This window comes from Vanellus vanellus (assembly GCF_965231255.1).
Source record: "Vanellus vanellus genome assembly, chromosome: 3".
NCBI lineage: Eukaryota > Metazoa > Chordata > Aves > Charadriiformes > Charadriidae > Vanellus > Vanellus vanellus.
Window position 1 is genome coordinate 88,101,464 of NC_138907.1, and position 17,259 is coordinate 88,118,722.

A 17,259-nucleotide genomic window follows, 5' to 3' on the forward strand; every position below is an offset into this window, starting at 1 on the left:
CCAGTGCTCTGTCACCCGAACCGTAAAGAACTGTTTCCGTGTATTTGAACGGAACTTCCTGTGTTCTAACTTGTGCCCATTGCCCCTCGTCCTGTCACTTGGAACCAATGAAAAGAGCCTGGCTCCATCCTTCTTCAACCCACCCTTTAGATACTTGTATGCCATAATCAGGTCTCCCCTCAGCCTTCTCTTCTCCAGGCTAAAGAGTCCCAGCTCTCTCAGCCTTTCCTCATAAGGGAGGTGCTCCAAGCCCTTAATCATCTTAGTTGCCCTTCGCTGGACTCGCTCCAGCAGTTCCCTGTCCCTCTTGAACTGGGGAGCCCAAAACTGGACACAGTATTCCAGTTGTGGCCTCACCAGTGCCGAGTAGAGGGGGAGAATGACCTCCCTCGACCTACTGGCCACACTCTTCCCTATGCAGCCCAGGATTCCATTGGCCTTTTTGGCGACAAGGGCACATTGCTGGGCCATGGATAATTTACTGTCTACCACAACCCCCAGATCCTTCTCCTCCAAGCTAAAAGGAGGAGAATCTGATTCTATGTTTTGATTCCTGTGATACCAGTGGGTTTTTTTGCATGCATTTTGGGAATATTTTATATACTTTGATATGTTACATAATCCTTCCACTTGTTTTGGATTTCTTTATCCTTTTCTTTTGCCTTGCACTCTCTAAATTGTAGTGTGCTATGTCCAGCTAATCATGTGAACTGAGAGAACAAATGTTTATGCTTTCTGTAAAGCAAGGAAACTGTTTTCAGGCCTTATGCTCTATATGCCATACATGCTTTTATAGCTTTGGCTAAATTATATTGGACGCCTCTTTGGTTTACTGCCCTGTGAAATGTGTGAGGAACGTTGTAACTTCACAAGATCTTCACTTGTGTATGATTGAAATGAATTGTAATAATTGCAAAGGAATAGCTGGCTGAAGTCCTGGAGTCCTGTAGTTCAGAATTTCCTTTCTAGCAGCCACTTAGCTGTATTTCATTCTCCTACTCAAATTAAACTGGGAACTGGCGGATGAAGTTGCCAAGCCACTCTCCATCATATTTGAGGAGTTGTGGCAGTCTGGTGAAGTTCCCACTGACTGGAAAAGGGGAAACATAACCCCAATTTTAAAAAGGGGAAAAAAGGAAGACCCGGGGAACTACAGGCTGGTCAGTCTCACCTCTGTACCTGGCAAGATCATGGAGCAGATCGTCCTGGAAACCATGCTAAGGCATACAAAAAATAAGGAGGTGATTGAAGCCATGTTATCTGTCACCAATAAGGGCAAATTATGCCTGACAGATCTGGTGGCCTTCTGCAACGGCATTACGGTGTTAAGGGGTAAGGAAGAGCAACTGACATTATCTACCTGGGCTTGTGCAAAGCATTTGTCACTGTCTTGCACAATATCCTTGTCTCTGAATTGGAGAGACATGGATTTGATTGATGGACCACTTGGTGGATAAGGAATTGGCAGAATGGCTGCATTCAGAGTTGTTGTCAATGGCTCAATGTTCAAGTAGCGAGCAGTGATGAGTGATGTTCCTCAGGGGTCGGTACTGGGACCGGTGCCGTCTAACATCTTTGTTGGCAACATGGACAGTGGGATTAAGTACACCCTCAGCAAGTTTGCCAGTGACACCAAGCTGTGTGGTGCAGTCGATATGGTGGAGGGAAGGGATGCCATCCAGAGGGTCCTGGACAGGCTTGAGAGGTGGGCCTGTGTGAACCTCATGGAATTCAACAAGGCCAAGTGCAAGGTCCTGCACCTGGGTTGGGGCAATCCCAAGCATAAACATGGGCTGGGTGGAGAATGGATTGAGAACAGCCCTGAGGAGAAGGACTTGGGGATGTTGGCTGATGAGAAGCTCAACTGGCAATGTGCACTTGCAGGCCAGAAAGCCAACTGTATCCTGGGCTGCATCAAAAGAAGTGTGGCCAGCAGGTCAAGGGAGGCGATTCTGCCCCTCTACTCTGCTCTGGTGAGACCCCACCTGGAGTACTGTGTCCAGTACTCCAGGAGCCCCCAACATAAGAAGGACATGGAGCTGTTGGAGTGAGTCCAGATGAGGGCTACAAAGATAATAAGAGGGCTGGAGCACCTCTCCTATGAAGACAGGCTGAGAGAGTTGGGGTTGTTCAGCCTGGAGAAGAGAAGGCTCTGGGGAGACCTTATAGAAGCCTTCCAGTACCTAAAGGTGGCCTACAGGAAAGCTGGGGAGGGTCTCTTTATCAGGGAGTGTAGTAATAGGATGAGGGGTAATGGTTTTAAACTGAAAGATGGTAGATTTAGATTAGATATTAGGAATCATATTCTTTACTGTGAGGGTGGTGAGACACTGGATCAGGTTGCTCAGGGAAGTTGTGGAGGCCCCATCCCTGGAAGTGTTCAAGGCCAGATTGGATGGGGCTTTCAGCAACCTGGTCTAGTGGGAGGTGTCCCTGCTCATGGCAGAGGGGCTGGAACTAGATGATTTTTAAGGTCCCTTCCAACTCTAACCATTCTATGATTCTATGAAATGCAACATCCCAAACACTTGGTGACACTTTGGGTCTGAAGTACGTTTTAGTGTTGTGGCTTCTACATATCAGTCAGGAGACTGAACTCTGTAAATAAGTATGTTCAAAAGATTAGTTTCTAAAAGTTGAAGGAAAAGCATGTGAGTATTTTTCAAGCTTCAAAGCTGTGACATAAAATTAATTTTTATGCTTGCATGCATCTTCTCATAATTCATTGCAGCAGGAGTTTGGAGAAGTGGAGGCTTCTGGTGGGAGCATTTGAAGCTGCTGGTATTTGAGAACAGTGGGGTTGAGAATTGGCTTTGCATTTTCAACACTAAAATGGAATTTTCTGTCTCCTACTTTTGGATGGGAGGATATGAAACTATGTTCTGCAGATCACTTGCATTTCTTCTTTTAACACTCCTTTAACAATTTGATACATTAAACATTTACCTTTTAATGTGTCTTCGTGCTTTTCTTAAAGGTTGTTTTCCCCATGATTCTTTTTCCCTTTCTCCAGACTATCAGATGATACAGCATTTTTTTTTTCCAAGAATAATTCACATTTTGGAATGTCTTCTTTCTTACTAGACTGGAAGTGAATGCAAAATCCTTTAAGATTTAATTAAAATATCATTTTAATCTTATTTTGAAAATAACTTTTTTTCCCCCTTAGCTGAGGACGTCTTGGAAGTGTTACACCTAACCACATATTGTACATAAAAGAATAGGTTATCAAACTGAGCTATTTAGAAGTTGGGGAGGAGGATAGTTAGGGGGCCATTTATGTGGCTTCGTAGTCTAGAGTTCTCTGGTGAGAACACACCTGATTCTCCTATCAGTCGTCTTGCCAACTCCTAACCACACTCTTGATAGGAGGCAGAACACAAAGGGAGATTTGTATGCTTTTTTGGGGGCATGGCATGTTACTGGAAGATACTCTCTGGACTCCCTCCATGGAGCCATTCCTTGTGTAGAACAGTAGAAAAATACATAAATATTTTTCATAGAACTAGCTCATTTTAGATGTACTTTTCTATCCTAGCATGTTGTCCTTGTACAGTCACCTAGAAGTACTGGTGTGGGAATGTGTCATTCTCCTCTGAACAGTTATTTTGAACTTGTTTATGTCGGTGTCGTAGTGTTACAGACCTACAGTGTGTAGCACCTGGAAATTTTGTGTGGTCTTACTTGTCAAGTAGTCTTTGAGATATTTGCTAAATGCTGTTGCGAATGGAGGGGGAGGAAAGTAATCATTGAATTAATTGCCTTTTATATACTTCCTACAAAATTAATCACTGGCTAGTGACTGTCAGTTTGTATGTTTAGCATCTTGGTTGACACTAAATATTTGCAGTTTCAGATGATGTAACATTGGTAACATTGTTTTCAGGTGGACCCCTGCTGAGGTAGCTTGCATTTCTGCAAAACACTGTAATAAAAGCAAAATAAAGCATCCTGAATAAAATATATACGAAGTAAACAAGGAGGAATTCAGAAGTGATTTGGATGTTACGCTACAAATGCTTAATGCTGCACACATAACATTATGATGCTTTTTAATATCTGATAAATACAAGTATTATGAAAGTATATCATCAGACCTTTGAATACCATGGATAACTACCTTTGTAGATAATTGGAAATTTGCCTTTGGGGACTACTGAACAACATATCCATGTGAAGCAGCTGTTTCTGAACTGTATTCCAGTAATAACTGGAATTTATATTTTCTGAATTGTCTGTAAACAGTGTTTTAATTTGTAATTCGTTCAACTGCATTGCTACATTATTTCCAGTCTGTTGACCGTAAGGTAAATCAAACCTGATCAAAATCCTGTTTATGAGTACGTGCTGGACTTTTAAATATATTGAAGATGCAGTGTTGTTCTATGTTTTTGCATGCGTAACATGCTTTGGTGTTAATGTATTTTTAAGTGTACTATTGATGTATTTTGAAAAAAGGCAACACTGTGGAACAAGGATTTTGTTAAACTACCACCCTTAAAATGCCTTTTAAAAAGACATCTAGTTTCATGGTGAGAGTCCTACTTGAATGCATGACATTCAGCATTTTGATCAAAATCAATTACTTGCACTTATAAGGCAGGAAACCAGGAATGCTTTCAGTACACAGGTGTGTTAGTGAGCTGTTTTTGCATGGTGCTACTGGGAGGTGTGTTGTTGATGGAAATTTTTGTTTGGATCAAGGATCAGTAGGATACACTTCACTGCTGTTCTCTGTGTGTTGGATGCCACCCAGTGGAATTTCTGCTTTCCATCTTGCTTTTTAAAAACAGTAACTTCCACGAGGCTGCTTTAAAAGACCTATTTTACAGCTATAAAACCCAAACACTAAAAAAGTAAGTTCCCGCACAAGGGAACACATTAGGGTAGAATGGGCAAGGCAGCCTGAATTGAGGTACATCCTAACGTCTGGGTGGTTGAAACTGCCACCTTAATTACTGACAGCGTCTTTGAAGATTTCAAGTTTTTTCACATTTTATCTTTGAATAAAATGTTTCATGGAATTTAAAGGAATTTTTGTTTTAAACTTGAAAATGTGTTTGTTTCTTTTGGAGTCTAATTTAATGGATGGGTAAATTAAGAGTTATTTCTGAGAGTATACTTGTATGTAAGTCTCAGTAGTTAATTTTTCTTATGGTACTTCCACTGTACCAGTGTTTAATAATTTAAAGCATAGGAGTACCCAGTTCTACCTTATTTGTTTTTTAACTTGTTAAAATGATTCTTTACCAGATTCTTTCCTGCTGTTATCAAATGTTTCTTATTTAGAAACATTAGTGGGAGCAAACAAATTTTTGAGTTGATGGCTAGTGTTAATTCAGACACCAGCTTTCACAAAGAAACACAGATGACTGTGATGGTGGTAAAATCAAATTTATGTAGATTTTATGAAGAAATGCAATATTTAAGAATTTTTAAACTTGCAACTTTAGCCTGCTATTGCTTTTACTTTGGATGCTATTAGGCATTTAGTATTTATGCACTGATATTTGAACCACATATATAAGTTTATTTTTTCTTTTTCTTTTTTTTTTTTTTTAGGTTAAAATGGGTTTACTGGTAGACTTGACCAACACCACTAGATTCTATGATAGGAACGATATAGAGAAAGAGGGGATTAAGTATATAAAGCTCCAGTGTAAAGGGTAAGTTGTCTGCACTTCGTTAATATTTAGTTTTTAATTTGAAAGATTACACTGAAGTAATTAATCTTTTTTTCTCTTCCCTTTCCCCCAGCTGTCTCCTAACCTGTGTCTTCTTGTCTTTCAGGCATGGTGAGTGCCCTACACCTGAAAATACAGAAACATTTATCCGTGTATGTGAACACTTCAGTGATAAGAATCCCTCAGAGCTTATAGGTATGTCTTCTTATATCCATTTTACATCCATCATTTGTTTTTACTGTTAGTTTGTTTCATATTTATTCATAACTGCAGTCTCTTATTCTTAAAAGTCTAAGTAAAGGAATTTCCTCAGTACAGTGTTTATGCCTGTATAGATTTGATTGCTTTTACTCCAGAAACTAGTATGTTTCTTTTTTTTTTACAGGAACTAGTATACTACTATGTTTCTGCATCCATTAGTTTGATTACAGCTATTCACTTAATGTGGAAAAATATTCAGGCTTAACTGTCTACAAATACATGATACTTGCATTGTGTTTTTGTAACTTCTGCTGATACAAATACAGGTTATGTATTGTCTAAATACTGTTTTGGCATTTGATGGTCTGGCTTACTTGAAGTCATATTTGATAAGTGAATGATCAGAGATTCTTTAGCAAATTTCACAAAGCACCTGATTAATTGCTGGAAACTGGTAGTAGATATTAGGCTGTTTTTCTTCTTTGGTGTACTGTCTCACAGTGAATATTTGAATGTTCTTAAGGATTTTATTATTTTTTTTTTTTTACCCAGGGAACAATAAGTTCTCAGTTTAATTTGGGTGGCTTTAGTTAAAACTATTTTATTCTGATTTCTGTTAAGCATATTAATGTTCAACTCCATCTGCAAACTGTCAGAGACAAGAAATTACTTTGCAGCTGAGTTTCCAGAGTCAGAAGAGGTGTTGATGATAATTCTGCAATCTTCTTGAATCTGAGTGTCTGTGTGACTTAAGAGTGCATGGAACAGTTGTTTGTGTTGGTGTCATTGATAAGAGCTTGGTAAACTAAACTGGTATGTTCATACAGTTTAGGATTCATACAGAATCATAGAATTGTTCAATAGTTTTGGTTGTTGGAAGGAACCTGTGGAAATTGTTTACTGAGCTGTGCTTACTTAGAGCAGGGCCAGCTAAAGCAGCTTGGTCAGGACTCTGCCCATTTGGGTTTTTACCATCTCCAAACATGGAGACTCCACAGCATCTCCTGGCAACCTCTTCCAGTGTTTGCTCACCCTTACAATATACAGTTGTGTTTTTTTTCTTACATTTAAAAAAAAAAATATCGTATTTCAGTTTGTATCCATTGCTTCCTGTTCTGTCACATGATACCACTGAGAATATTTTTTTTTTTTTTTTTCAGTGCTTGAGAGATTTAATTTGGGCACGCACTTTTTCACATAATTTTCTCTTAGGTACTTACTTATTTCTCTCTTTCACATAGAATGCAATTTTAATTTGAGACTTATGTTTTCTTCACTAAACTGTAATGCAAGTATGTGATATGAAAAATGAGGAACTGCTAAATGAGAGTCAGTGGTATCAGTCATCAACAATATTTCAGAACTTGCACCAGAACTTGAAATATTGTTGATGACTGATCTCACTCTCATTTAGCAGTTCCTCATTTCTCGCTCTCATTTAGCAGTTTTTCCACTTGGTTCTCCAACAATATTTCAGAACTTGAAATATTGTTATGGTCAGCAATTTATATGGAACATGGATAGCATGGATTATCCTATAAATAGCAGACCCATTTAGCTGATATTTCAACTTTTAAAATGCCATTTTTAGTGTTGAGTCACTAACTTTTTGACTTCTATGAATTTTGAATGTTCTTCCGTTATTTAGATTGTTTCACCTCTATGCAAAAAAAAAAAGTCAGTTAGAGTCAAGAAGAAAATAATGTGTTGAATAAGCTTTTACATAACCTGTGGTTTAGGCTTTCATAGTAAAAGAGTGGAGGAGACTGTGAAAGCAGTCTGCAGTGGTGATAGTACTGCACCCCATGTGATCTTTCCCTTCCAGCTGTTGATCTCATTGCTGAGATGCTTCTTATCTTTGTCGTGTGTATAAAATTATTGACTTAACCTTCTAGCAGTAGCAGTAACAGCCGCAGGGCTTATTGATAGCAATTGAGTGCAATTTAATTTCCAGTGTCAAGATTAGATAGGATAATAGACTAAAATATGACTCATAAGTGAACAAAATTTCCTATTCAGCTAGAACAATATAGAATAGAAACTTTGTTTTTGCAATTCGAAGGACTGGAGAATGCCTGCCAACTTTAAGGAAACAAAATGCAAAAATTTTGCTTACGCGGAAAACAAAGGAGAAATGGTTGCTGGGAACAGATTCTATAAGGAAACTAAAATTCATTTCGTTTTATGCAAGTTACACCGTTTTTAATATTATTAAATGGTTAGAATGGATGAATCCAAGAAATTTGTAGTAGTTTTTGCCTTCCTTTATTAAGAAGGGAAGCTTAGGGGGTGGGCACAAAACCTAACCCTGATACAGTTGATATATGTTTCTGTTTACCCATATAAAGGTTATATCAGTGTACTTTTTGTATGCATTTTTTGGATCTCCAGTAAAAAAATAAATTCTTGCAGTATAGGGAAGTGTATAGAAAAAAAGATAGATATTCACATTTTGTCTGAATAAGCGTCAAGTGAGTTGTTGCTAAACTTACTTTACTCACTTTGGTAGAGAAATAAGGAAATGAATAAAAGATTAAGTGACTTACTTCATGGTCACAACTGAAAAATATGTTAATACTAAGAATAATTGTGTTTGGAGTTAGTAGAAACTTTAATACTGTGATATTTATGATTTAAAATGCAGTATGAGGAAGAGGCAACATCTTGCCTGAGTCTTTCACATTTTTAGTAGCACAAATTTTTAGACTGGTTTGTTTATCACTAGATGGTGCTGTTGTCTTGAGAGGAAAAAAATTCCAATGGATTTGATTCTTTCCCTCCTTTCACTGAGGGATGAATTCAGTAAAATAGAGGATGCAGTCTTAATTTTTTTTTTTTTTTTTTTTTTACATTGAAAAGATAAGTAATTTAAGGTGATTATACTGTCATACAGTTTTCTTTTTGTAGTTTTTTTTTTTTTTTTCAAAATTAGTAAGTGGTCTCAGTGTGGTAATAGCAAATTTGAAATAGAATTGTGGTCTATTGACACCGCTTTCAAGTTTGAGGTAGGGTGATCTGGACATGTTTTGTTTTATGCCTGATGGTGTGAAATAAATGTAATGCTTGTAGAATCCACTAAAAGCACAATTATTGAATTTGATTGTATTGTCTTCTGATTAGCATTTGAGCAGTCATAAAAAATAATTTGAATCTTATCTGTGTTAGCAATATGTCAGCTGCATTAAAGTTAGCGCTCTTGAGTTGTGATTAAACTGAAGTATCTTATACTCTTGTTGCTAATAATTTGTGGCAAGAATATAATAAATTGCTTTTTAGGCTTATGTGATCTGAGCTGCCTTGATAGGAAAGGAGATAACTCTTTAATGTTATTGATGAAGGTAGAAGGATCCACAAACAAGTTTGTGAAACTAAAACATGTTTGTTAAAAACTACTTGCAAATGACTATGTCCTTTTCTTGTCTTGTCTAGGTGTCCATTGTACACATGGTTTCAATAGAACTGGATTTCTGATCTGTGCCTTTTTGGTCGAGAAGTTGGACTGGAGGTAACTGAATGTTAATTCCTACGGATTTGTGGAGACTGACCAAAGGATCTTCAGTGTGTTTCACTCATTGTCCTGACAGCTATCCTAATGTATTCACTGTTTGTTATTTTAAAAATGCCTATTAATCTTGATCAAACAACCTATATTAACATTATTCATATCATCCCCTGGTAGCGTAGCCTGTCTCTGTCAAGGTTTCCAGGTCCAGTAGGTCAAAAGTCAGCTGTACCTGCTGTGTGTGGGCTCTTATTGTATTGTGTCTCTTCCCCGTGGCATGTCCCACGTTTTGGGTAAGAATATAGAGTTCAGAGATGCCTGAAAGATTATTTCTCTTACTTTTTTTCATGTAGGTTTGCATGTACGCTCATTTGGTTTCTTGAGTTCTGAAGAGATGAGCTAGAGCAACAGCAGAGTGACATCCTTGCTTCTGAAGGGTCAGGGGGAGACAAAGTCCTTGTTTCCAGCTTGTTGTTTGACTAAAGTCTACAGTATGCTTCTGCACAGACTCACCTGTTTTTTTGTGATTTAAAAGTGTTCTTCATAAAGAGTAGTGATCTTTTTTAAATAACATCAGTGTCAAAAAAAAAAAAATTGCCTGTATCATGCTGGTGGGCATGACTTTTGCACGTTTAGTAGTATTCCTGAAACACTATTTCCTTGCTGACAGGGTCCCATGCAAGGCATGTTTCTTAACAAGCCCCTTCAGTGTTCTGATGATATTTCTTGTGTTGTCCTTTAAGTGAAAAAAATTCTACTCCTGTTGCTGCATTTTCTTATGAGTGGACGTACAGTTTATATGGTGCTTAGCATGTGTGTGCAAGCTATTTACAAAGAACTAGATCATTGTTGTCTGTTAGTAAACTTGAAATAAAGACATTGGAGTAATGGAGGCAGAACACCATCAGTAGTGGGTGGCTGAATCTTGACAGAATCTTAGCTGAGTAGAGGAAGTAAACACAGGTACAGATATCTTTATAGTATGATTCTAGTTGTTCCTATGAAGTAGCAAATTTGTATGCTATTAATCTAACAATTTAAAAGCAGCATGCAATAATTAGACTTGGAATTAGTCCTTTGTTCTGAATAGGAAACGCACTTGAATCTATTTGAAACTTCTGCTTCTATGCAGCCTGTCTTTATTTTCAAACCTCTGTCGGAAAAGCCTTAAAACTTAACAGCCATGTCCTTTTTTTTTTTTTTATTCAAGTAGTTAATTGTATCAATTTTCTTCATCTCTGTCAGATTATTTTAACAGAACACCCAGATATCACCTGGTAGGCAAAAACGTCTACATCAAAAGAATGTATTTTGCCAAGGTGGTAGTTAGTGCTAAGCATTGTATCAAGATAAATCAAATTTTCTGTATCATTCTTTAAAATAAGGCACTGTTATTGCTGATGAGGAAATAAGATTTTCCTGGTGGAAAAATCCATCCATATTCATTCCTTAAGCATATGATATAGGAGTGCTGCTGATGTATTGTGAATATTGAGATACACTTTATAGTTAAAGAAAAGTCATCCAGATTGAAAACTCTCCAGTTGCTGATCAGCAGCCTTACTTGATTCTCTTTTTCACATTTTTCCCAGAGACTGTTATGTTTCTAGAACTTTCAAAATATGTTTTCTTTCAGCTAGGTTTCTGTACTTGAAATCTGTGCTGCCTCTTTTGGCTTTTATTGCCATCTATTCCAGAATAATATAGAGTTCTTCTAATATTATCAGAGACAAATTTGAGCATCTTTCAGGCCCCATCCCTTTTACTTTGTTTTGGCCTTTCAATGGCACTGATTACGGAAGATGTGAAACAATTTAGAAAATATACCAAAATGAAAAATGTCTTGTGAGGAAGAAATTAGGAGTCTTAGAAAGAGGAAGAAAGATCCTTCTACATAACTCAGATTCCTAAACTGTCGTTTCTGATGACCAACCAACTGATAATCTCACTGCTGAAAATGTTTTGTTTTCTACTGTTACCAAAGACCGGAGGAGAGAACCAAACTTACTGGCTCTTAGGCAATGTTTCTGTCTATTCTGGGAAATTTGCCTCATAAAGTTTTCAGGCTTCTTCCCATACTGTTCAGAGCAGACAAAAATGCCTTTTGTATTTAAGTTATTTTTTCTATTTTAGCTGTATGTTTTCCGTGTTCCAGTGGCAGGCTATTTTCTTATCTGGAAAAAAAAACCAACCCTTTTCACAGCATGTAATATGTACTTTTGTTCCAGCTTTAAGATGTGTGCTTGTCCAGAAGCCTTATGGGGACATGTACCTTTTGTGATTTCTCTTTTATTTAGCAAGATTTCTAAAAGTTGATCTGTGGAGCATTACTACTCTATGCCATGATAAATTTAAGACAGAACTATGTCCAGTGCTTTCTGTTAAACATTTTCATAGGATCTGTGAAAATAGCAACAATAAAACCCTTGTGCTGTGCTTGCTGTTGTATAGTTTGCAGTGCTTTCCAGTGGGCTAGTAAAGGTGCGTGACTGTTAGTTTTGGTTTCTAATTTTTTTGTGATCCAGCCTCCAGTTTATTAAAGCACTTTAAATTAAGTGTTAGCTGCATACTGAAAGGCTTCTGAATTACATTTTTTCATGAGAAACTTCGAGAAAGAGAAGTAATTCCAAAAGACTGGGACGCTTTTACTCAGTGTGATGGCAAAACCTCTAGCGAAAGGAAAGATAATTCCTGGGCGGAAAAATGTAGTCATAATTGAATTTCAACACTTCTTCATTAAGTATGTTAATCCTTTTCTTTGGTCTATTTTGTCTTCGTTCAGTCTTTAAGTACTTACCTGCATGTCACCTATTCCTTTTCTATAGCAATAATAAAAATTTTACCTAGGTGACCAGCAGACCGCTATTAGCTACAATAAGGAGACGAAGCAGTACAAACTACAGTTACTTCTGAGAACATATGCAATGCCTACATAATTATGCAGAATCTTGTGCAAGAGCAACTGTTGCCAAGGCATGATGCTTCAAATATGATGAATGTTTTTGCAACTACCAGTTTGGAATTTTTAAAAAATGTTTAGTCCCAATAAATCTTATATTTGTTAAGGCATAACATGACTAAAACATGTAAATTAAGCATCCAGAGTAATCTTCAATTTTTATTTGACAGTATTGAGGCTGCTGTGGCTACTTTTGCTCAGGCTAGACCACCAGGTATTTATAAAGGTGACTATTTGAAGGAATTATTTCGTCGTTATGGAGATGAAGATGATGCACCGTCACCGCCTGAGCTACCAGAATGGTGCTTTGATGAAGATGAGGAGGAAGAGGATGATAATGGTAAAACAGGAGGCCAAGAATCAGAACCTGGATCTTCAAGCTCTTCCTTTGGCAAGAGGAGAAAAGAACGTCTAAAACTGGTATTTTTGATTAAGAACTTTATATTCTAATTTTAAACTTAATTTCATAAACTCATATTTATCAGTTACTACATAATATATACATAAGACTATGTAATACACAATATGAGTGTCAGTGCTCTCGCAAATGAGTGTTGTCTTGAACCGGTAAAAACAGGTAGATACATTGCAAATTCTTGTGTTTCCTATATGAACCTGGAACTTTAATGTTCAACACCTCAACTGTTGCAGTTGTAACAATGACTTAAAATTTTTCTAATATAACATTATTTTTTTTCTTAAGGTTGAATTGAGATAGTAAAGCGCTTTTTAATTTTTCTTTAGGGGGGGAAATGTTATGGAGGAGGTGTGTAAACAGTTTTTATTTGGTTTTGTAGCCATGTGGATGAAATTTGGTGTTTTTTGAATTCAGTGTTCGTTTTGGTGAAAATTTTGAAAGATCGAGAATTGGATTAGCAAAAAGTAAGATGAGCTTAAAAATCCTCAAGGCAGCTGTGAAATTAAATTTTGTTCAAAGCTGTTTAAACTGGGTAATGATAAGAAATATGGCTGAGCACTTACTCTGATTAATTTGACATAAATCTTCTTAATTCTGATGAAATAAGTTACTCTAGTTACTCTAGTATGGAACTAATACTCAAGTACAAAGAATATACTTGTATTGTCTGAAGAGTAATGGCTCAGTTTTCTCCAAATTCCAAACTCTTTTTTTATTACCAGATAAAATAAGGGATAATATTGTTGAGTGCAAAAATAGATTCTGTTCTTTTTGCATAATACTGAATTATTTTACTTGTGTCCTGAGATGTGTTTGTTTGCAAACACTTGGAAATCCTCATATGAAATATGCTGCGAAAACGCATTTTGTTGTTATTGCAGCTGTTCACCATGGTTTACAGGTGAAGTATGGAAGAAATTAGCCTGAAAGGAATACGAAGAAGCAAGATAAACCCTGAAAACTTTAAAATAATCCATCAGCTGAAATAAAAAATTCTCTACACTGTAAAAATCCGTAGTAGAAATATGTTCAGGGATATGGCTGCTACCTCTGTTAGCCTTGCATTAAAACATTGATATCTAAAAAAATTTCTTTGGGACGGTACCTCAAAACTGTTTTTTTTTTTTTTTTTTTTTTTTTTAACTTGCCTTTTGATGCATTAGCAAATGAGGTGTGATGGTGAGGTCCAATGTTGGCCTTTTTTCAGCAAGTATAAAACTGAACTGGTCTGTTTAACAGGAATCATGATACTGGCTTCCCAGTCTTTTTCTTAACTGCCAACATAGTTTTTTGAAAGCTGGAAGCTAAATTATACGAATAAGCATATTAATAACTAAAAATTAATTATGTTAGATAATTTATGAAAGAAATAATCATCTAGTTAATATGCATATTCGTATAATTCAGTTTTGCAGCTCTGGAGGATCATTCTTTGACATGAAGAGGAGGAACGGGGAGAATTCTTTACCATGGTTCTTGGCTGACAGATTGGACTGCTTCTTAACTGAGTAGAGATGGATACAATCTGTGTGTGATTCCTTGTAAATATGCGATCTACAGGGGGAATGATTATCAGGTAAATACCTCTTCCTCAGATTTTCTTAATTTACTGTCTGAAGGACTAAATTTTCAGCATTACAGCTGATTTCCTGCAGCAGATGTTTTCGGCATTCTAATATGACTCATCTTCTAAAAACCTAGGGGTAGACAGTGTCAAACTAGAGGTGGCTGGTGCGATAGAGGTGCTCTGAAATGTTTTCATTTGACCCAAATCTTTGTTGGGATAGAAGAAAAGCTTAGGGGTAGAGGAGGAAACATCTCCCGGGCATCTTGCTAGAACGATGCATAATCAGAAGCAACTGCCCAGCTAGCCTGCACAGTGAAGTTAGCATGTTGTTCATTTCAGAAATTCTCTCATGGACGTGAGAAACTTCACTGCAACATCTTTCACTAAAACTTCCATATTTTAATGTCAAAAAGTCTTGACAGCCTTTCTTTTCTACGCTACAGAAACTGTGGGAACAGTTAGAGTGTAATGCCATTACAGTTTCCTTTGTTATCACGTGAGTGTAGTTGACATGAAACAGCAAGTCTGTTTGCTACAGCCTTGGATGCCACAGCCTTGGATGCTACGCAGGAAATCCAAACGCGTTTTGTCAGTGCGTGCCATCATGATTGTAGCATCAAAGCACATTATTAGCTGACGCTTAGAATCTCACTTCAGGAAAAAAAATTCTTCAGGAAAAAAATACTTGATTTTGCAAATAGGACAAAAAGTTATAATTCTGAGTCAGAACCTTCAAACTTCTCATGGGTCAACTGGATCTTTTACGGTTTATTAAGGAGTGCCATCTGTTCTAGTCCGATGTAAGCTGCGTATTTCACAGGCAGTACAGGGTGTAATATGTAGTGCTTCTAAAATCGGTGGTTACATCTCAAACAATCTGGAAGAGATGGTAGCTGTTAACGATTTTCTTCATGATTTTGAGTGTGTGTGTCTTGTGGTCATCTGCCTGACAGAGGGAAACCACTAAACCTCATGGTTGACATAGCGAGAAAAGTTATTATTTAACTATCAGAGTACTTTGATTATAGCTATTAGTGATTTTGGTTTTCTCTGTCTAACCTACTTTTTCTTTCCCCCAAAGTTTAACCCCTTTATTTATTATTCTGCCCATGGTTGTCTCTTGATGGATATGGGAAAAATACTATTTTCTGATTTTGCAGCAGCGTTTTGTGTACTTGAATACTGGTGTCATTTCCTTTCAGCCTTCTCCTTTTCCACGTTAAATGCCAATTTGTTCACGTTTTCCCTATAGTCCATATTTTTTTATACTTCTGATCATTCTTGTCATTCTTTGTATTCTGTCACGTTGACCCATGTTTTTCTGAGACTGTGGTGCCCATAATTGAATTCAGTCCTCTAGTTGAGACCATCCTAGTAGTTAATAGGGAGGAATTAATTTCAGATGTCTTAAGGCTAATACCTCTGTTTATGTATCTCAATATAATTGCCTTTTACAGGACAGAATAATACTAATTCGGCTTTTGGTATCTTACTGCCTTCCTATCATTTTTCTCTGATTATCTACCAGTGTGTGTTTGTATAATTGCTTATTCCTTATTAAGAGTAGAACTTTGGTTATACTGAATTGCACAGTGCTTTTTCCAGCCCATTCTTAAAATTAAGGATAACTTGAATTCTTAGCTACCATCACAGTCTGTATCCCTGTTACTAAATTCATAGTTGTCACAAAAATAAGAATATGCTATGAGGAAATTTAGAGAAAATAAACTAATTCTCTTATACCTAAACCAGACTTCACAGATCCTCCTCAATATATTCTTCCATTTTGTTAGTGAAACACTAACTCCTCTGAACCTAGTTTTGAAACAGGTTGCTTTTCTCTTTTATAGAAGTTACATCTACCCTGTGTTTTTTGTGTTCCTCTATGAGAACCAGACAAGCAAACAAAAGACAAGGCAAGACAAAAGTCAGTATCAAAAGATTTGATATTTCCTGCTTCTCCCAATTCTATGAAGGCTGTTTCACCACCAAACCAAATGATTAATTGAACACCACTGTTACTGAGTGTCAGTCAGTATGCTTTGTTGCATCTTTTTTTGCTTGTAATTGCCTAGAGGCAGTTCTTGTGATTTGATCCTGTATTTCTAGGTATTAAATCTAAGCTGATCAGTGTAACTCCCTGACTCTCTCTTCCTCTCTTAGAAGATGCAGACTCTCTCTCTGCTTGATATGTTTTGGAATGTTTCTTGTCCTCTGGAAGGCACATTGGCACTCGGTCAATCTTGAGTAGCTGAGGGTGGCTATCACCCAGGCCTGGTGATAGCCACTAGGGTCAGGGAGGTGTGTGGCTGAGGTTATTTCCACCCAGCCACTCCTCCAGATGGTGTTTAGTATCTGAACCAACACAAGATGATATACATTGCCACTTTTTCTTCAGCTGAAATGATGGGTGGAGGGGTATGGTGAGGAGAGCTTGATGAGTACAGATGGTGTGAAAGTTGTGCAGAGTGTGGGTACTAAGTGCATGTAGTTACCTTGCATCCATTAGGGCTTACAACTCTTGGCTTAGTAGCACTGCTGAGGACCTGAAGGACTCCTGCTGAGCTGAGTGCTCTGGCATCCCTGCATTGTGTTGTCCAGTATCCTGTTTCCACGGGAGGTTGTTAGCTCAACAAAGGTGCAGAAACTGCGTGGATCTGGCTTGATGTTGGCACCTTATCCAAGGAAATGTCCTCATGAAACCTGGAGCACCGAGTTAGCCAAGCACGGATATGCAAGTGACTCACCTTGTTTTCGTAGCACTGTGCCTTAGCTAGTGAGTATACCTGAGGTCCGACCTTATTCTGTGAAAGCCTCTTCTGGTGTGTGTATGGCTATTGCACTTCTTAAATTAGCATACTGATTGAAGTTGCTGGATAACTGAGTTGATTATATTCTTAGGTTGTGGTAATCAAGTGAAATATTCTC

General features: G+C 37.4%; 1 protein-coding gene across 2 annotated transcripts in view; it reads left to right on the plus strand.

The window, feature by feature from the left end:
* The window catches only part of RNGTT (RNA guanylyltransferase and 5'-phosphatase), a gene marked incomplete at both ends in the record, with an annotated part of 198,604 nt that overhangs the window by 12,899 nt on the left and 168,446 nt on the right, over positions 1–17,259 (plus strand). For both annotated transcript variants that reach the window (XM_082481115.1, XM_082481116.1), the window contains 4 exons: positions 5,563–5,666; positions 5,791–5,879; positions 9,315–9,390; positions 12,517–12,766. In XM_082481115.1, coding sequence (XP_082337241.1) covers positions 5,563–5,666; positions 5,791–5,879; positions 9,315–9,390; positions 12,517–12,766 — 519 coding nt within the window. The remainder of the gene's footprint in view (positions 1–5,562; positions 5,667–5,790; positions 5,880–9,314; positions 9,391–12,516; positions 12,767–17,259) is intronic.